Below are 22,064 nucleotides of genomic sequence, written 5' to 3'. Positions count from 1 at the left end.
AACACATTCCTGAGCTCCTAAAACTTCACCTTAACCTGCAACCTACATACCTACCTTAACGCTAAACTAGGTGTAAACCCTTAAACTGACCTCAGAAGAAGTCCCCACTCTCCAGAAACATCTTCCCATTTCAAAAAGTGGCTTCACTTTCCCAAAATGTCCTTACAAATGTCCTCCTGACTTTCCCAAAATGTCCTTGCTTTCTAAAAATGTCCTCACATTGAAAAATGTCTTTGTTCTCTAAAAAAAATATATTGCCAAAAATGTCCTCACTTAAAAAAAAGTGTTCAGTTTCCAAAATGACCTAAAATGCCCCGACTGAAAGAATGTCCTAGCTGTCTTTGCTGTCTAACAAAATTATATTTCCAAAAATATCCTGACTTTCCAGAAATGTCCGGATTTTGTAAACATGTCCTCCCTTATAAACATGTCCTAACTCTCTAAAAAAAAAAAAAAAAAGAGAGAGAAATGAAAAAGTTATGAGAAATGTCACGGCTTTCCAAATCTGTCCTCACTGTACTCCCTTTCAAAATTGTCTTGACTTTATAAACATGTCCTCACTTTAAAAAAATGTCCTTGCTCTCTAAAGAACATTAAATCTCCAAAGATGTCCTAACTTTCTACAAAATGTGCAGTTTTCAGATGTCCTATCAAAGTCTAAAGCTCAGATTAGACCTCACAAAGCCACCGTTCCTCTGTGTTTTCTATTCTCTTCTACTCCGTCCTGTCAGACGGGCTCAGGTCCGAGGTAATAACCCACCAGGCTTCACACCGCTCCGTCGTTTCCATGACGACAGCCAGCCAATTATCACCTCAGATTGCTGTGTTTGAGCGTATTTGAGGAATGCCAGTTAATTTTTTTTCTCCCCTTGTTTCTCAGATAAAGACATCATGTGCCATAAATACTGTACAGCGTGTGAGACAATACAAATACAGACGTGGCTGAAAATATAGGTACCCCTCCACCTCTGTATTAAGTTGAAACTGGCAGAAGTCTATGCTATCCATCATTCTTTATTTCACATTGAATATAACTGAAACTTTGCTTTTGATTTACAACTTAACATGTTATTTTATACAATAAAACAAATGAAAATGGACAAAAAATATTGGTTCCCTTAACTTAATATTTTGTAGCACAGCCTTTGGAGGCAATAACTGCAGTCAAGCGCTTTCTGTAACTCTGAATAAGCTGATAAAGGGTACCAATAACTTCTCCACTGGTAGTTCAGCCTGTTCTTCTAGAGCAAACTGCTCCAGTTCTCTCAGGTTTGATGGCTGCAAGTTTCAGCTCTTTCCACAGATGTTCAATGAGATTTAGATCAGGACTCATAGCAGACCACTTCAGAACGGTCCAACGTTTTCTTCTCATCCACTCTTGGATGCTTTTAGATGTATGTCTGGGGTCATTATCCTGCTGGAAGACAGCAGCAGCTTTCTGACACTGGGCTGTGTGTTTGGCTCCAAAATGCCTTGATAGTCTTCTGATTTTATTGCACTCTGCACAGATTCAAGGCGCCCAGTGCCTGAGGCAGCAAAGCAACCCCAAAACATCACTGAGCCTCCTCCATGTTTCACGGTAGGCACGGTGTTCTTTTCTTTGAAGGCTTCATTTTTTCTTCAGTAAACATAGCGTTGGTGTCATTTACCAAAAACCTCTAATTTTGTTTCATCTGTCCAAAGCACATTCTCCCAGAAGGACTGTAGTCAACATGTATTTTGGCAAAGTCCAGTCTGGCTTTTCTTTGTCTCCTTCTTAGAAGTGGGGTCTTCCTGGGTCTTCTACCATGGTGCCCATTTTCATTCACACAGCGATGGATGGTGTGACTTGAAACTATTGTACCTTCAACTTGAAGATCAGCTTAGATCTGTACTGAAGTTTTCCTTTGTTCTTTCTCGATCATTCGAGCGATCCTTCTGTTCAATCTCAGGCCAATTTTCCTCTTGCAGCCAGAGATGTTGGCTACAGCTCCATGGGCCTTAAACGTCTTGATAATATTGGCAACAGTGGTCACAGGAACATCAGGCTCTTTGGAAATGGTCTTGTCAGCTTTACGTTGACCATGCTTGGCTATTACCTTTTTCCTAATGTCTTCAGACTCTCTAGTTTTCCTTCTGTTTTCCGTGTTCAATGTGATGCACACAGTGGCATCAAACAGCAGAGAGAGTAATTTTCTCTTTTTAAACTGGCTGCATGAGTGATTATAAGATTGAAAACACCTGTGATACTAATTAAAACACAGTAGTCTGCTTACAGTATTACTTCAAATCAATTATTTCTTACCACTTCTAAAGGGTACCAATAATTTCGGCCACGTCTGTAACCCTGAAAGACTTTTTACCCGTCTTCTATATTTTATCTCTGTTTTAGATCAATTCACAGGCTCTTTTCTTCCAGAGAACAATTCGATCTTGAGGTAAACAGTCAAAAACAGCGTTCACATCACAAAGTCATCCACCAGGAATGTGCACTTGTGTGTATGTGATAGGCCGATGCGGCAACTTGCTGGATGACATCAGGTTGCGGCAAAAGTTGAGTCAGGTTCAACTTTTGCTGACCGCTGCGTAAACACACTGTCCCCATTCAAATGAATGGGAGAGCTGATGTCGGTCTGAACGCCCCCTTATCCTTCAAGAAATTGTTCCAACATGTAACTCCCCCTAAAACCACAAACATTGCTGTTTGTTTAAACAAATGAGTTACATGTTAATCAATGAGCTTTAGAGGTGTTGGCGGTGTTTTTGTTTAACTTTGGACAAAGCCAAGCTAGCTGGTTCCACCTGCTTCCAGTATTCATGCTAAGCTACGCTAACCACAGACATGAGATTGATATCCGATCATGACTTTCAGAGGTGGAAGAAGAACTCAGATCTTTCACTTAAGTAAAAGTACCAATACAGTGATGTAAAAATACTCCATTACAAGTAAAAGTCCTGCATGATTACACACTGCTTTTTGTAAGACGTCAAAAGCCAAAAAGGTTGGAAACCACCGGTTTCAACTTTAACGATGTGTTGTATTTTAAAAGCTTGTTATATTATCCATTGTGTCAAATTTTCATCTGAAAAGTAACTAAAGCTGTCAAATAAATGTAGTGGAGTAGAAAGTACAATATTTCCCTCTGAAATGTAGTGGAGTAGAAGTATAAAGTAGCATCACATGGAAATACTCAAGTAAAGTACAAGTACATCTCCCAAAATGTTGAACTTTACAGAAAGAGAAGAATGGGAGCTGTTTTGAAAGCAGAACAGTGTCTAAAATAAAAGAAATAAAGGTCAGGATATAGGTAACAGTAAATAATGTTGCAGCACCTCTGCTGCAGGTTCTTCGCTCTGACTTCATCCTGCAAACAGCTGGCCATCTCCTCTGCCTCTGATTTCCTCCTCCACTAGTCTGGGAGTGTTTTCTGCCTGGAAACTGTTTTTTATGGATGGACGGACCGCCTGTGTTTTTTTTTTTTTTTTCTCTCTCTCTCTCTCTCTCTTTTTCTTTTTTTTTATTTCACAACCTCACTGAACTTGGAAATCAAAATGAACTCACGTCACCCCTGCCTGCTGCCAGATCCTGCTTTTGTCCCAGTTTTCTCTCCTCTTTATGCGTGTGTGTGTGTGTGAGTGTGTCTATGCTTAGTTTACACCTCTCTCTGCAGCACATTGAGCTGATTCACTCTGAGTAACGAAGCTGTTTATCTGGATTGTGCGCGAGCCAGCGAGCGGCCGCCAACAAGGTGTTTTAAGGCGAACCGGTGAGCCGAGGCCGGCTGTCAGTCAAACACAGACACATGAAGCATCACTGGGAGCCGCGTTCCCCGCTGCAGAAACAGCGAGGAATGAAACAAGCTCTTTGTCTGCCTGTATCTCAGAGAGGATGACGTACCACCACAACCCACCTCCACCTTCCTTCCTCCCCTCCCTCCACTGTTTGCTCATGTCACAAAGATGATGATGATGATGATGGTGGTGGTGGCAGCGCGGCTCGACCTCCAGCCTCCAGCTTAAAGGGTTAACATGCAGCCACAACAAAGGAGCCGGTGCTGGGCCGGCGTGTGGAGGATGGGGGGGAGGAGAGGATGGAGGTGGAGAGGAGAGGGGGGCTCCGGCTGCCTCCTAGCCCCGCCCTGGAATTCTTTATTGGAGAGGCTGTTTACAACCTCGACGCATAGGAGTCCCCGGGTTCATCGGCCCGGTGGGGAGGGGGTGAGGAGGAGGAGGAGGAGGAGGAGGAGGGAGGAGAGGTAGTTGGACTCACAAGAGAGCAGAGAGGAAAATGTTACAGGAAGAAGACAATAAGAAAATATGTTGAGGGCCTCCGAGCTGCAGGATCTGAGCTTTTGTTTCTCACGTTGTTCCCTGTCAGTCTCTCCTTGATTCTTTATCTTTATTTCGTTTCTTTTTTGTTTCTCCCTTTGACAGAATTTGATGTGCACAAGTCTTGAGTCGATGCATGCACGTGAAGAGGGAGAAAAAAAAATGCAGGACTGCACCCAAAAAAAAAAAAAAAACCTTGTGGACTTTCCTCTTTTCTTCTGCTGGAGTTCTTTGCTCTGCAGCCAGTGTATGTAGGTTAAAGACAAGGAGCAGGATGACTAATTTTCTTTGTCATGTTTTATAATTCTTTTTAATGATCTTTTTCTCCACACACAGCTGCATCTTTGTCTTTTATCCAGCTGTAGGAACCTCTCTGCCTCCCAAAGAACAAAACCAATGAGTTTCTATTGAATCTAACCAGTGAAAGAAACAATCATTTACAATCTTTTTTACATGTTTTTATATCTCTGACCTCACTTCTTTCGTTCCTTCGTTGTTCAGGACTAGAGCTGCAACAATTAATCGAGCAGCAACAAGTCATTTTTCAAGCAAACATGCCAAATATTCTCTGGTTTTAGCCTCTCAAATGTGATGATTTGCTGCTTTTCTTTGTCATATGTGACTGTGAATTTAAACTCTTTGCCTTTTGGACTGTTGTTCAAATTGAAGATGTAATTTTTTTTTACAATTTAAAGCAAGTGAAAACTGTGTGTCCAAGCTGCAATCTGCATGCATGTTGTTTATAATCTGCACTGGGAAAAAAAATAAAGAAGTCCTACTGTAGTTTACCCAGCTATCACTTCTCTTCCTGCACTCACACACTTCTGTTTACATCTACATTTTACATGAGTCTCATATTTGCTTCACTTGACTGCAGCACTAGACTGTATTTACACAGGCAGAAACTGTCACTGTGCAACCAACAATTCATCTGCTGATTATTTTCTCGATTACAGCACCATCATTAAGTCTCAGGGCCACAGTAACATATCCAGATTGCTTGTTTTGTCTGACATTCAGATTAGTTATTCAGTGTATTCACTGAGGACTAAAGATATTCACATTGAGGAGGCTGAAACCATTAACATTTGGGCAGTTTTGCTTGAAAATGACTTAAATCATAATCAAAATTGATGCAGATTATTTTTCTGTCAATCAACTCATCAATTAATCAACTAATTGTGTCAGCTTTGATAAAAATAAGAGCTAATTCAACTGTCAATTGAATTAGCTCTTATTCAACTCAGTCATATTTTATATATTACATGAGCATTGAAGTTCAAATTCAACCAGAAAAAAACTTGCCTATTCAGGACAGTTAGAGCATAAAACATAAATTATGTTTATGCATACATCTTTGTAAAAATAAGAGCTAGTTCAATTGACAACACATATTTTTATTAAATATTTTATATTCTGTGATATAATAATTTTCCAAAGTTCGCATTTTTCATTCAAACCATAAAAACCTAAATTCTTCAGGACCAGGATACAAAACCAAAACATGTAAAGATAAAAAAAACATCAACATAATTATGTCAGAATACATATTTATATAATTTAGGAGCTAATTCAATTGATGACATATTTTTTTATTATTTTATATTTTGAGCAACCATAATACTCTAATATGATGTAGACTGTTCAAAGTTAGTTTGTTTGTCATTTCAGGCATAAAGAACATTGTTCCTTCATGACCAGGGTACAAAATCCCAACAAAACATACTATATTGACAAAAACATCAATATAATTGTGTTTATGAATACATTTTTATAAGATTAAGAGCTAATTCAATTGACAACACATATTTTATTTCATATTTCATATTTTGTGTTATCATAATATTCCAAAATTCTAATTCATGTCATTCAAACCATTTAAACCTCGATTCTTCAGGACCAGGATACAAAACCCCATCAAAAAACATAAAAACATCAACATAATTATGTCTGAATACAATTCAATGGACGACATATATTTTTATTAATATCTTGTTTCAGACATAAAGCACATTTTTTCATGGTCAACAAAACATCCACATGTAAAGGAAAGAAACATCAAAAACATCAATATAATTGTGTTTGTGAATATTTTTCTGATAAATAACCACATATTTTATTGTATTTCACGTGATCTTTCATTCATTCTGTTAACAGTGCACGTGTCTATACATCATATTGTATGTGCAGTTGTTCAGTACATGCCTCTCTCGCGCGCGCGCGCGTCCTCGCGTGTGTCGCGGTCCCGCCTCGCGCCTGTCTGCTTCCAACCTTTCCCCCAGTTCGAGCGCGCAGCCGGGTTCACCGGGTTTACTCTGACACCGCTGACTCCGCGGCCCCGCCCCCCGACAGCCACGCACCCCGCCTCGGGCCAATCGCGTCGCGCCCACGTCCTGATCACGCACCGCCTCACCTCCCATTGGTCGAAGCTCGCTACACCTTTGCCTGTGATTGGCTGCGTGTTACCACCCGCCAGACTGCTCTGAATTTTGTTTCTGTGTTTTTTTTCTCGCTTTTTCTTTTTTTTCTTTTTTTTTTTTTTTTTTTTTTTTTTTTTGGCTCCACTCAGCTGAAGCCAGTCTGCTGGCAGAGGCTCAGCGCTTATTATTGACTGCTCGCACTCCCGCTACTGTCTCTGCCTCTATTTTGAATTTGTCGCACATTTTTTAACTCTTCCTCATGCTCAGCTTCACGGCGGAGCGCTCCTGTCAGGTGAGTCCGCTTCACGGCCAACAAACCGGCGGTTTAACGGCTGTCCGGCGGCTATTTCATTAAGTTGTTGCTGTTATTATAAACTGAGCCGTTACCTGCATGCTCATACCGACACACGCTGGTCTCAGGTCAGCTGCTGGGGCTCTAACCTGGGCTTCAGGTGAGCTGTTTTTGTCTTATTTTGGCGCTGTCGGCTGGTTTATTTGAGGTCATACTGAACCCAGTGTCTCCTGTGTGTGCGTGTGTGTGTGTGTGTTCACAACAGTTGCATCACTGCAATGCATCGCTCCATCACAAAGTTTAAACATGACACTTTTATCCTAAACTGATCAGGTCGTGTTTATTTTCGTTTAATCCGCACCTGCTTGTTGTGATTGATTAGTTTTGATTGTTAATAAGAGGAATCAGATTCTAGTTGATTGTCTTTGTTGTTGGATCATTACTGGCTGTGAGGTGTGTGTGTGCGTGTGTGTGTGTGTGTGTGTGGGAGGGTTAATTTAACCTTAATATTAGAGCTGCAGCTAATTATGTTTCTCTTTGTTGATGACTTATTTGAGGCGAATCAGAGAGTACGTAGGAAGATAACAGAGTCCTTAAAGTTTAGTATTAAAATATGATAATAATCTGACTGTCAGTCAAAAAAAACATTAATTTCTTTTTAATAGGACACATAAAAGAAAATTATTGTTCATATCTGTGAAGCTGTAACCATAATTTGTTCAATATAGGCTATTCTTGTTATAAGTTAATCATTTGGTTTATAAAATGTCAGTAAATGTCTGTCACAGTTCTCTAAAGCTCACATTTGCATATTCATTTTGCTTTTTTTGTCTGACCAACAGTCCAGAATCTAAAAATATTCAGTTTACTGCCATAGAAATCTAAGAAAAACAGCAAATATTCACATTTGAGAAGCTGGAATCAGACTGCTTTTGCCATTTTTGCTTACAAAAAATGACTCAAATGACCACTCCAGTGCCAAAATCTCTCCTTATTATCAGTCAAAATTTGAATGTCAACATTAAAAAACTGCTTAATTCAGGCTCAGTTTGTTCACAAAAGCTGCATCCCTGAAAAAAACAGCAGCTGAGCACAACAAAGAGACAGCAGAGAAGAACAACACGACAGGACCACAAAGACATGAAAAAAAAAAACAACATATAAAACTGAAAAAAAAATCATAAACACAAAACATGAAATAAAAAAGAAAGAGTGATCAGTCAAGTTTCATTCAATAAATCCCTTTTGGGCTGATTGGTGTGCAGCTGTAAACAGGTGTTACATGATAATAATCATTTAAATAAGAGTAATTAAAGATTGCATTAATTCCTGCGAGAAGTGATGGTGAATAAACGTCTGCATTGTTTCTTGCTGCTGTAATCTGATTATGTGTTGCTGTGTGATGTGTTTATGTGATCCTGCGCGTGGGAAATCACAGTGCTCGAGTGTGTGCAGAACAAGATTGTGTGTGTGTGTGTGTGTGTGTGTGTGTATTAGTGTGTGTTTGTTGCAACAGATTGACTTTGTTTTCTCCAACTATACTTCCTGTTAGGAGCTTCCTCTCTCTCTCTCTCTCTCTCTCTCTCTCTGGGGCGAGTCTGTGCATGTTAATGTGGGAGGAGGAGGGGGCGGGGCTTTTATTTTTTGGGGAGGTTGGGGGGGTGGGGTTGGGGTGTCATATCTGGCACGCCACCTCCCGTCATCTATTCTGGGCGAAGGGGAGGTTCCCCTCGGCTCCCTCAGGTCGAGACTCTGGGTGCACCCGCTGCAGTGGGGCCCCTCTCCCTCTCTCTCTCCCTCTCTCTCTCTCTCTCTCTCTCTTTTTTATCTATCGAGGTCTCTCGCCCCTCTCTCACCCTCCCTCCACCCTTCCTGTACGTGCAGCTGAGCATTCGCCAGATGCCAGCCAACTTTGTCCTTTGTCCCCCCGTCACGTTTATTTATTTGGGTGTAATTTTTATTTCCCACCTCGGTGCAACCTCGCGTTGTTTTTTAGTATCATTCATCATCTTTTCTTTTTTTTTTCTTTCTGACACGCTGGTACGACTCAGAAGACAGGAGGAAGTGGGGAAAACAGTGACATCATTGGTAATTAGATGAGTGTGTGCCTTCGTTCCCAAAGGAAGAAGAAAGAAAGAATAGAAGAAGAAGAAGAACATAGACCAGTGGTTCCCAAAGTGGGTGCTGTGATGACCAACCTCCCTTTAAGGAAGAGCGCCGGGCCGTGAAGTCAATTTGACATAGTGGCCAAACCTTGTAATTACAACTTCTTGGTTCGTCACGTGATGCAAACTGGCTCAGAAAGCATTTTTCCCACACACACAATCATTGGAAAAGGAGCAGCTGTAAAATTGTGAATGCATCTTTTTTTTTTTTTAAAGCGTCAAAACCACCACAAAATCACTTTTTTCAGTTTTCGATAACATTTCAGATTCAGAACCAGAACCAGGTTTACTGCCGAGTAGGTTTTGCACTTTTTTGCACGAGGAATTTGCCTTGGTGTTGTTGTTGTTGTTGTGCATAACAGTCAAAAATATAAACAAAATTAAGTAATCCTAAATAAAAAAGAAAGAAAGAAAGAAAATTACAGCAAAAAATAATTTTTACAGTAAAAAAAAAAAAAGCAATAACAAAATGACTATTAAAAAGCTGACATGACAACTCACTGTTGCCGGTTGTCATAGCAACGCAACACTCAGGAGTTTTGCAGGAGGCATCATTGTCGTGGTTTCACATTCATATTTGTGTCGTGTGTCTCTGCACAGCACTTGTTGACTTTTCATTTGAGTGATCGAGAATGAGCTTTTATTATTTGACTTAATACTGATTTAATATTAAATTATCAAAAGTTATATAGGGGGTTGAGTGGATCGGGGTGCCGTGATAAGGGGTCTATAAGAGTTTGGGAACCACTGGTCACAGTAAACTTCACATATAGGCGAACGAATCCCTGCTGCTGCTGTCAAGTAGGCTATTGCCCCTTTTTTGGGCCGATACTGATATTAGAGAGTTTAAAACATCTGATCTTGATGAGAATTTTCTGTACACAACCCAGAATATAAAAACATTATTTTGATAAGGTTCATTTTAATTCGTTAAACAATTACGACCAAGAAACATGCAAGATGGGACGTTTTACATTTATAAAATTAATAGGGTTGCAACTAACAATGATTTTTATTATTATTAGCTATCAGTTCTAAAAATAAACGTCTCACTACTCTCTGGTGGACAAACTGACGAGTGACACCGCTTTAAAACACGTCTTCGACATTTCTGTACTTCAGTTTCTTGTCATTTATCGGCTGACAAATGCTGATATCGGCTGATTTTTATTGTCTTGAGTGAGAAAAGAAAATCATTTAGATACGTTCAGCAGATTTAGGCTGACCTTTGACCTCCTGTCCTCGTCAGGTCGACTGTACGGACGGATGGCCGGTGGCGATCATGGAGCAGAAGCCGAGCATCGAGTATCACGACCTAGAGGCCGCCGAGGCACTCGTCAGTATGAGCTTCTGGGGTCAAAGGTCGCACAAGCCCCGCCCACTGACCCCCACCTCCGACTCCTGTGACTCCATCCAGCTCCACCCGGAGGGCGGAGACACCAAGGACCTGATCGCTCTGTCCTCGCTGGTAAGAAACCACCCAACAGGTCAAATATCACTAAATATGTAAATAAATGACTGTTGATCATATAATTATAAGCTCATTTACTCCTCTTTATTCTGTTACTTATGCTTAAAATAAACAATATAAATATCTTCTGAAACTAATTTGTAAAACTTTTTAGTGTCTGTCACTTAATTTTTCTTTTTTTTTCCGTTTACTTTTATCATTAAGTGCGTCTCTCCATGTTTTTTTGTTTGTTTCGTAGTTTGTATTTCACTCTGATTTTTACTTTTATTTGATTATTGAAGCACTTTGTAAACTGACTCACTGTTACAGTAATTAAGAGCTAATAGCAGCAATAACATTAGAAACGTATTGATCCTTGTGTCACGTTTGCTTCTGCATACTGGCAAATGGTGACAGTAAAAGTAATGATTAAACTATTAACTATAGCAATATACCAATAATTATAATAATTTTCATTTCTAATCAATTTAAGTAAATCTGGCGAAGAAAAATGTACGACTACCAATAATACCATAATTTATAGTATAAAATGATGAATATCAGATAATAAAATACAAGTATAACAATTAGGGCTGCAATTTATGATTATTTACTTTATTGATTCATTGGTTTATTTGTTTATTTTCTTGATTAATCATGTGGTCTATTAGATAATAATAATAATAATAACTTTATTTGTGTGGCACCTTTCATGCAAAGATGGAGCCCAAAATGCTTAACAAAACAAGATCAGATGAAAATAAACAACATCAATAAGTTATTAAAAGATAAAATAAGCAATAAGTGAGAGAAAAACAAACAAAAACAGTTTGATCACAATACAATAAAACATTAACAATGCTACCAGTAAAAGTAAAATTAGAGGCCAAATTAAAAAGATCGGTCTTTAATGTCTTTGAGGGAGTTTGCTGTTTTAAGGTCTGAAGGGAGACGGTTCACAGTTTAGGACCATAAACACAGAAAGCAGCTTCACCACATTTCTTGTTGGACATTTGAGGAACTAAAGAACAGCGGCTGAAAATCTGAGAGTTCTTATTGGGACATAAAATGAAAGTCAGTCGCTGACATATGAAGTTGCAGGTTATGAAGCTTTGTAGATAAAAGGACTTTAAAATCAATTCTAATAGATCCAGATGTGCAGTGATGTGAGCAGAACCATAATGTGATCTGTGTTTTCTGTATTAGTCTAATATCCTGCTGCGTTCTGAATTAACTGTAATTTTCTTAAAGACTTTTTAGGGAGACCAGTAAAAACAGAGCTGCAATAATCTGAGTGGCTTGTAATAAAAGTGTGTATCAACATGTCAGCATCGTTCTGTTGAGTTAAAAACAGTTTAATTGTTCCTCACATGAAAAAAAATGTTTTTGCGACGTTGTTAAAATGGATAATAAAATTAAGATCAGAGTCTAAAATCACTCCCAGATCTGTAACTTGTGTTTTAATTTGCTTGGACACACCTCAAAATAGTGAAAAATCACAATTTCTCAGAGCCTGATGTGACATTAATTGATTTTCAACCAATTGTTTCAGCTCTAATGAGGTTAATTAACTATTAAATTACCTTTCTCACCATTAAAACAATAATTGTACCAATAAAAAGTTTGATTACGATCTTTGTCATTTCCTCCATCAGTGTATGACTCCACCTCACAGTCCGAGCTTCGCCGAGGCCTCCACCACCGCTGTCCTCACCACCACCTGCGCTCTTAGCCCCGCCTCCAGACCACTCTTACCCCGCCCTGGTCTCGCCGTCGGCCCCGCCCTCCTCAGTGACTCCCACACCGGCCTCCCCCGACCCTCCTGCTCCGTCACGTCAGAGACCTCAGCACTTCCACCTCACACAGAGTCGTCCTCTGTGGCGCCGCCCGGCAGAGCGATGGCCACCAGCGTCATCCGCCACACGGCCGACAGCCTCACCATTCCTACTCCGCCTCCCCCCGCCGCCCAGTCGACAGAAACCTCCACGCCGCCACAGCCGGGAATTCCAGAGACACTTCCAGAGAGCGGGCAGCAGAAGGACGGACCACACTCGTGTCCTCACAGCCTCACATCCTCTCCGCCATCCTCGGCGTCTCCTCCTCACTCCTCCCCGCTGTCTTCCTCCTCCTCCTCTTCCTCTCCGGTCTCCAGCTCCCCGGTCCTGTGCCAGGTTTTCCCGGTGAGCAGCCGGACGGGGATGATCTCCGCCTTCGTCCAGGCTCCGGTTCAGGTGCAGACTCAGGGGGGGCCCAAGCCCATCCTGCCCCAGTCTCCTTCCAGCTTCGCCCAGCCTCTGCTGGTGGGCTCCGCCGTGCCGCAAGGGACAGTGATGTTCGTGGTTCCTCAGCCACCCGTGTCCCAGACGCCACAGGGCCCGCAGACTGTCATGACCCTGGGCAACACCAAGCTCCTCCCCTTGGCCCCGGCTCCGGTTTACATGCCGTCCGGAGCGAGCGGCGGCGCCTCGCAGGCCGACTTCTCCCGCAGACGAAACTACGTCTGCAACTTCCCCGGCTGCAAGAAGACGTACTTCAAGAGTTCACACCTGAAGGCTCACCTGCGCACACACACAGGTAGGAGTCAAACACATCATTCAAAACTCTCCAGAGGTCTTATGTCTTCTATTTTCCTCAATAACAAAACTTTATTTACACATTTCATACAAAAATATGCAGCACAGTGAGCTTCACAAAAGATGAAAAACACAGATGCAAAATAAAAACATACAGCAGCAGAAATGATTTCTGTTTTAAGAGACAAAAGAGAGATTTGAAACAAAAATAAAACAGGAAATAAATTACAATTAAAACAGTGGATGAGCAGCAGGTAAAATCTCAGAACACCGTTGACTATAAACGGAAACTTAAATATGATTACAACTGCAATGATAAGTCGGTTAATCAATTTTGATAGTCAGTTATCAAGCACAAATGCCAGTCATGTTCTGGTTTCCAGTTTCTCAAATGTGAAGATTTGTTTTTCTCTGTTTTCTCATTACGACGAGAGGAAAAAAAAGATTGTTTGATTGTGATTTGCAGTTGAAACAAGATAGAAAACTGTTGCTGACTTGTAGAATAAAAATAAATTTTAGTTCTCAGGATGAATTCACTTTTATATTTAATACAAAATTGATATTTATCTGATGTAACTGAATCTTAGGGGGTTAAATTAATTATCAAATAATACCATACATAAGGTGCTTTATTGCATACAACTGTATTCTGACTGTTGCCTTCAGAACATAAATAGATTAACTTATCAGAGTTAAGTTGTTAACATCAGTTTGTGCAGGTGTTCATGATATAAACAGTTCATGAACTCCAGTTTGATTCTGTTCAGGAACTCGGTCGGCCGTCTCCTTTGCAGGGAAAAGCCAACAACAGTCCTTCCTCGTGCACATGATCCTGTTTTGATTCAGAGTGCAGAGAGGAGGGGCTGCTCACAGACGGGTCCGTTGTCACTGTGTTTGTGAGAGAGAGCGAGAGAGCGGGGCAAAGAGGGGCCGAGCGAATCAATGCACTGCACGCAGCTCTACGATAAAACAAGATTTTACCCTTTTTAAATAGTAAAAAAAATAGAAAATCAATATGTGGCAGTCAGTGTTGATCTTGTGGTGAGCCGCCACAAATAAATGAACGTATGGGAAACCCTGTCAGGAATCCAATCGAAACTAATTAAAGCAGGATTTTTCTCAATCAAAATCCGATCAAACAGTGAAATCAGTGCCAATATCCAATATCTGTATCCTCTGTATCTATATTTGGCTTTTGGACTGTTGGTCAGACAGAACAAGGCACCTGAAGTCGTCACCTGGCACCATTTTCTGACGTTTTATCAACTAAACATTTCATTAAAATAATCAATATAGAAACGTGATTTATTCTTTGTGACTTTGGAGAATCGTCCTGTTAACTAACACTTCGTCTTCTCTCTTCTCTCCAGGTGAAAAGCCGTTCAGCTGCCACTGGGAGGGCTGCGACAAAAAGTTTGCCCGCTCCGATGAGCTTTCCCGCCACCGCCGCACTCACACCGGAGAGAAGAAATTCGTCTGCAACGTGTGCGACCGGCGCTTCATGCGCAGCGACCACTTAACTAAACACACCCGGCGGCACATGACAACCAAGAGGACGTCCTCGTGGCCCACCGAATCCTGTGACCTCAACAAAGTGGCCCTGCCGAAGGGCCAAAACAGAGGCTCCGTGCTTCCTGTCGGCGTGTTGGTCCCCGCAGCCAACTAACAGACTCAGTCAGGAGCCCACAGGGCCAGCTCAGGACCCCGGGGAGGGGAGAGGACGGCCGCCGGCCAGACACTCACAGGCTGAACGAGATTGGTTGTTTCAATCAGCTCCAGCAGCCACATCAGGAGGCTCTTTTCTATTCTACAAATCACATTCAGCTGCTGAACACAGTTTCAGCTCCGGCTACGTTTACAGAAAGACCTCAGAACAAGGTCGTTAAAACAAACGTATTAAGAAATTCTGGTTAAGATGGCCGTCTTAAACATATGTCAAACATGTAACTGTGGCATGGAAACCAACGACAGCGCTCACTGTCTGACTCTTTATCTGTTTCTACTGTATCTGTATTTATTTGTATTTTGCCAACTTCCATCTGGACTCAGAGCGTCTGGAGGTTTCTCTCACTGGTCTTCACAACATTAAAAGTTAATATAATATTACAGTTTACACCAGCGCCCCCCTGAGCCTGAAATACTCAGTACACGCCAGAAAATGAAGATGTTACGTGTGAAAAATATAGACACAACTTTACAAATGTAAGATTTTTACTCTTAGTGAAGCTAAATTGTAAAGTTTGGTAAAGTTGATGTTTTTAATCAGCCTCCTTTCAGTGGCCATTTTAGGACATCTGAGACTGGGGCTGCCAACTTCCTGTAATGGAAATATGAAACGCGGGGGGAGGGGTGGAGGCCCTATGACCTCAGACTAAGGAGCGCCGACTACTGTGGACTTATAACAAATATATGATTATTGCATAATGCTCAATTTGTCCAAAACGACGGGTCTCACACCTGCATTACCCTTCAGTAGTCGACTTATCTAAATATATATCATAAAAATGGTTGTGAGAAGTCTTATCCAGGGTCCGCACAAATATTTATTCAAATCCTTTCCCAGCAGAGAAAAGCAGTAGAATTACAGAATATGGTGACACATTTACAAACAAATATCATGCTTACCTTGTCTAATTTTCCAAAATAGTCCACACAACAAAGAACAAAGCGTGTTCCTTATCAGCTCGATACCGAACATATCTTTAAGTTTCCAATCACAGGATTGTATTTTTACAGGATGGTTGGCAACCCTCAGACTCTCAGACTCAGCTTGTCAGACTAAGCTGGACTTTGACCAGAATGCTCAAGTTAGCATATTAGCATGCTAACGTTGTTAACATGTTGTAAAGTGTTGATGGAGGCTCACAGTCAAGATACTAACAGGCTGATATTTAGTAAACAAAAACATGCTAATGTGCCAACATTAATATGTTAATATGTGTATGATTAGTATGCTAGCATGCTAATGTTAGCATGTAGCTTGGAAGTCATTTTTGGAGCTATCTGTCATGAGTTGAGATGTAAGATAAGTGGGAAAAGTCAAAGGATCAAATTCATCCTCTGGAAAACATGAATGTCTTAAAACAAATTCATGGCGATACATCCAACAGTTATTTCATTCTGGGTAAAAAAATTTCTGACATACCAAACACGCTACAAGCTACATTAGCATCCGGAGAAATATTTCTAATGAGGGTTTTTTTAAAAACTGTCCTTATTCAAAACTAAACTGGTAGAGCTTGCTAACTAGCTTGGAGAGCTTTATAATAATAATAACTATTAATTTAATGAAATGAGAAACAATCCTGAGAACAAAATGTCAGAATTTAATGGCTCAGTTCGGTTAGCTCGCCAGCTATAGTTGTTCATCAACTATCCCTGTGAGTATTAACTGCATCACCAAGCGTCTAGAACAAAATACCAGCCACAGTTATTCAAATTATTAAGATTTAAGTGTTTGTTTAACACCTGCAATTATCTGAGTTGAGATATTCTGAGTTAAAGTCGTGTAGACGTAGCCGGAGCAGCTTGCAGAGGACAGAGCGAGTTTCCCGCCCTGCTCAGGACATTTTATTCTCAACAACCACAAACTCACCGGAGGAGGAAGAAGAAGAAGAGGAGGAGGAGGAGGAGGACAGGAAGGCGACAGGCTGCTATTCATCCACGGACAGAAACCAACAAAAACCTGACATTGCACTAGATTTTTTTAATCTTGCTTGTTTTTGTACTCTCTCTCCGTGTATAATCATGTTTACTTCATGTGTATATGTCACGTTTAGCAAATGTATGCACTCTTTTTATTTTTTTTGCCAAAGCCTCTGTATCGTGCTTCTATTATTAGCCTACTTCTGTTTGTCTGTGACTGTAAATATTGTACATATATTGATATCTATATGAATGTTACGTGTATTCCAATCTGCATTTATTGACAGTACGAGTTATTGATATTTTAAAAATGTCAGTGGACAGTATTCCTCACTGTGATACTACCTACTATCTTTGCTTTACACATTATTATTATTATTTAATAAACATTTGTTGAGGAAAAAGTGCTGTTTTTGATAGCTTGATTTGGCCCATAGTGTAGCCAGTAAGAAAATACCTCATGTTATTAAATGTTATTCTTAATAATAACGGCTTATATCGGAATAATCCCATTTCTGAACATTTGCCTGTAAGCGATGGTGAAGAGTATGGCTTTTATAATAAAAATTTACCACGAAAACAAGCTAATTTGCAGTTTGTTCTTCTTCATTGTGCTCCACTTCGCCAAGTGATATTTTTAACGCTTGGAAATTCTAGATCAAGCTAATTCTAGATCATTTTATTGTCAGAAATCTAATCAGTTGAGTTAAAGGAATAGTTTAACATTTTAAGAAGTACGCTTGTTGAGATGTTCAAATGGATGTCAGGCCAACATCTAAATATCTGTGTTATGTAAAATAATAAATGGCCAAAAATATACAGTAACAATGTGACTCGTACTAGAGTCGTTCGGATACCAACACCAGTATCGGAAATGCCTCCGATACTGCCTAAAATGCTGGATCGGTTATCGGCGAGTACGTGAGTCTATGCACCAATCCAATACCACTTAATTTATTAATAAACTTTAAAGTAGTTTTGCAACCGAAAGCTGCACCGTGCAGCTGCTGGCAACTACTGTTCAAGAGTGGCGAAGAAGAATTGATCTCTGGTAAATAGTGTAACGTTAGCTGTTAGAAAAATATCAGCATAATATTTTACACTGGAAAGTCCCACCAGTAAAAAGGCAACGTGTACAATGTGTAAGGCTTTAGTTTGGAGGGGCAGAGCCAGTGTTTCCAATTTCAACACCAGCAATCTTATAAAGCATTTGAAGATGAATCACATGAAAGATCGCAATCATATCATATCGGATCAGTACTTAGTATCAGCCGATATGCAGATACAGATATCGAAATTGGTATTAGGAAGGAAAAATGGCATCGGAACTAACTCATATAGCACTTAAGTGACCAGAAAGATGGAAACCTGTAATGTAAATAATAATAAATACAACTTCACCGAAAAGAAACCACAACTTTAGTTTGTATGTTGATTTAGTTTTATGATGTTTTGTGAGGCTGGATTTTGTGCTTTCAATGTTCCCAACTGAAAAATTCTTTTTTGCAGTTCTGTCACATCACAACAAATATGCTGCATTGTTGCACTGGCGTCCGTATTTGACAGATCCACATTTTCGTACAAAGCAATTGAACAAATAGAAGAAAAAAAAGGAAGAACTCAGCAGGAATATCAAATCAGAATAACATAGACTCCACTCACACTCACACACACACACATTTGATATGAGTTGTTCATTTTGTTGTAGCTGCTCTGGTGCTGCCCTTTTGTGAGAATAACGTGTATGTTCATCAACAGCCATATTGATGAAAATGTTATATTACTGTAGAAAACATGTACAGTTTGGAATGCTACAAGATAACTCTTAATTGAAAAATCAGCTATATATTACAAATCTTTTACTTTCATTGGCTAAATTTCATATTTTAAAAGCAAATCTTACAGGTAAAGAGCTGAACTTCTTGGTTTACACAAAGGAGGTCAAACACGACATTGATTCAATTTGATTTCCCACTAATCAGGAGGTTTTCAGAGTCGGAGGCTCCAAACAGTTTCAGTGGAGGCTCAGTGAAAGGAAGTGAAAAAATATTTTATTATCAATTACATCAGTTATGAAAAGGAGATCATGTAGAATAGCCTAAATGTGTGTGATTTGGTTAAAGAGGTAGGTCAGAGATACAGTAGTTTGGGGAATTTTACTGTTTTTTTCCCTCATTCCCAGAATCAAACTAATAAATTCCTTCGGCCAGACTTCTTTAATGTATTTAGTGTAGTCTGATGTTATGTCAAACAGTAATATTAGACTATCTTGGCTCAATTGTTGAGTGTTTACAGTTTCAAATAGCAATCATGATCCCACAGGCATTCAGGAATTGATCGAAGCTACGCCAGTAAACTAAGGAGGGGGAGGAGTCGCCTTTTCCCAAGCTTTGTCTGATGGGAGGCCCACAGTCTCAGACTTTGAAAACCAAAGGCTGTAAAAAAATATATAAATGCCTGTTTTGTTTTTTTGTTTAAAATCTTTATATGAACTGTAACTCCTCTTAGCTCAGAGTTTGTATCTGTTTTACTTTTCTTCTGCAAACCGTAAGAATATTTTAATATTCTGTGTATGATCGTGGAAGAGGAAATGTGAAAGAGGGCAAATGTTAGTCTTTCTAGAGGCTGTATTTTCAATATTTCCCCGTGCCAGTCCTCCAATGTGGGAATGTCCAGAGATCCTGTGTTGAAGAATCACTTTCCTTGTTGTGTACAACAATATCCTGATCAGTGTAGCATCATGTCTATGTTTAGTACTGTCCACGTCAGCTGCTAGTATACACTGAATAGTAATATGGATTATTTCGTCCTTCACTTCTCTCCAAAAGTTCTGGATCTTTGGACATTTCTAAAACATATGGATGTAGATACCAACCAGCCTCTGTGTTACATTTCATACATAGAGTTTAAAAATACCCCGCCTCTCCGTCAGTGTAGCAGTTAAGAATATTAGGAGTATTTCTTCTTATCATCTGTCTGTTGCTCTACATCCCTCTGCCATTGTTTTCTGATGGGCTCCATACAATGACCCTGTTCAAGGTTTTATAAACATGGAAAACCACTTTCAAATATATATAAACGGTTCAGTATAACACCTAACAATATAATCAATACCTGTAATCACCTATAATCAGTACAGTATTTCCATGTGATGCTACTTTATGCTTCCACTCCACTACATTTCAGAGGGAAATATTGTACTTTCTACTCCACTACATTTATTTGACAGCTTTAGTTGCTTTTCAGATGAAGATTTGACACAATGGATAATATAACAAGCTTTTAAAATACAACACATTGTTAAAGATGAAACCAGTGGTTTCCAACCTTTTTGGCTTTTGACTTCTTACAAAAAGCAGTGTGTAGTCGGGGTCACATTTCACATGTCTATGAGTTGTTAACAGCTCCACCAAATAGTGATTTTTCCCTCTAAACTTCTCACATGGTTTCATTTCAATAAATGTTCAAATGATCTAATATTTCACCAAAAATCAAAGATTAGAGAAAAAGTCCAGAAACTGAAAACAGATTTGTGTATTAGGACTTTGTTTTTTCCTCTTTCCTCTCCCATTAATCATTTCACGACCCCTCAGATTTATCTGACGACCCTTTGGAGGGGCCCGACCCCTAGGTTGGGAACCACTGGACTAAACTTTTCCTTGTAATGGAGTATTTTTACATTGCCGTATTGGTACTTTTACTTAAGTAAATGAGGACTTAGTAGAAAATATAGTACAACATAACAAAGCACAGTCTCAAGCTTGACTATAGAGTTGTAAATAAGTTTCAAATGTGGGATTTATTAGAGGACTTTCACAGTTAAATGAATGTTGCGCAAGTTTTTCTTGTCAGTCAGTGACTCGAGTAAGTCATGACCTTTATGAAAACACTCCCAGAGGTCAGTTCTATTTAGAAATAGCTCGATTTTCAGTGCTAATGCAGCAGTTTCCTCGGGTGTTTCTTTGTTTATTTAGGTCATAGTTATAACGTGACCGTAAAAAAGGCGGGTAACTCTGCTGTGCGGTTAGAAAACGGGGTTAATTCCGTTTTCTAGGCTGCTTTGCTTTATATAAACACATACATCGTCCCGTATATGAAGTTTCTGCTCGACGACAACGAGCTTGTTACGTGTTGTGTTATACAACGGCTCTCTCTCTCCCCGCACCACCCCGGTAACAACGTTAAACCAATCCTGAGGCAGCGCTGAGGGGGTGTGACCAATGAGAGCGGCCGACGTTGAGCCGGGAATGTGAGGAGGGAGCGTCATTGGCTAACGACTCACCCGCCCACTTGCCTTACTGACCGACTTTCAGCAGCAGCCAAAGAAAATGAATGAAAAAACAAAAACAGACTCGACTGGAGGCGGTGTAACCTTAGCAACAGTGACGTCATGTGGCAGGAAGCGGTACTGCAGCTACATAAAACTGTCAAATACATATTAGTGTTTAAAACAACACAGAAATACATGCAGTATTATTACATATTTATAAAACTAATATTTCCGTAATATGTTAGCACACATACATATGTTTTAATGAGAGAAACAGATATTTGATCAAAATATATCCGCATGTAAGTACACAGATCCTTTCCTCGTCGAGCACAAACTTCATATACGGGACGATATGTGTGCTTATATATAGCAAAGCAGCCTTGAAACCTTACGGTCAGGTTATAGCTATGACCCAAATTCACAAAGAAACAACCGAGGAAACTGCTGCATTAGCACTGAAAATCAAGTTATTTCTAAAAAAAACTGACTTCTGTGAGTGTTTTCATAGAGCTCATGATTTACTAGAGTCCTGTACACTGAGTGACAAGAAAAACCTGTGTAACATTCATTTAACCGTAAAAATCCTGTAATAAACCCCAGATTTGAAACTTATTTTCAACTCTATGGTCATGCTTGAGACTATACTTCGCTATATTGTACTGTATGTTCTAATAAGTACTTCTTTACTTCAGTAGAAGTACCAATACAGCAATATAAAAATACTCCATTACAAGTCCTGCATGTAAAAAGTACATAAGTGTTATGAGCTTGATGTAGTTAAAGTATTGCAGTAAAAGTAGTGGTTTGGTCCCTCTGACTGATATATTATTATATATGACATCATTAGATTATTAATACTGAAGCATCAGTGTTAGAGCAGCATGTTACTGTTGTAGCTGCTGGAGGTGGAGCTAGTTTCAACTACTTTATATACAGTT

At 39.8% G+C, this 22,064-nt stretch overlaps 1 protein-coding gene across 6 annotated transcripts in view; it reads left to right on the top strand.

Moving 5' to 3' along the window:
* klf11a (Kruppel-like factor 11a) overlaps positions 1-17,436 on the top strand; it is a 33,301-nt gene extending 15,865 nt beyond the window's left edge. For 3 of the 6 annotated variants that reach the window (XM_044376882.1, XM_044376880.1, XM_044376881.1), the window contains 3 exons: positions 10,435-10,653; positions 12,291-13,209; positions 14,579-17,436. In XM_044376882.1, coding sequence (XP_044232817.1) covers positions 10,468-10,653; positions 12,291-13,209; positions 14,579-14,874 — 1,401 coding nt within the window. In that variant the 5' untranslated portion in view covers positions 10,435-10,467 and the 3' untranslated portion in view covers positions 14,875-17,436. The other 3 variants (XM_044376879.1, XM_044376883.1, XM_044376885.1) reach the window with 3 other exon arrangements.
* Positions 17,437-22,064: the final 4,628 nt, after the last annotated feature.

Source organism: Thunnus albacares, chromosome 16 (assembly GCF_914725855.1).
Source record: "Thunnus albacares chromosome 16, fThuAlb1.1, whole genome shotgun sequence".
In the NCBI taxonomy this organism is placed as follows: domain Eukaryota; kingdom Metazoa; phylum Chordata; class Actinopteri; order Scombriformes; family Scombridae; genus Thunnus; species Thunnus albacares.
Note: the sequence above shows the minus strand (reverse complement) of the source record. Positions and strands in the feature narration are given on the sequence as shown.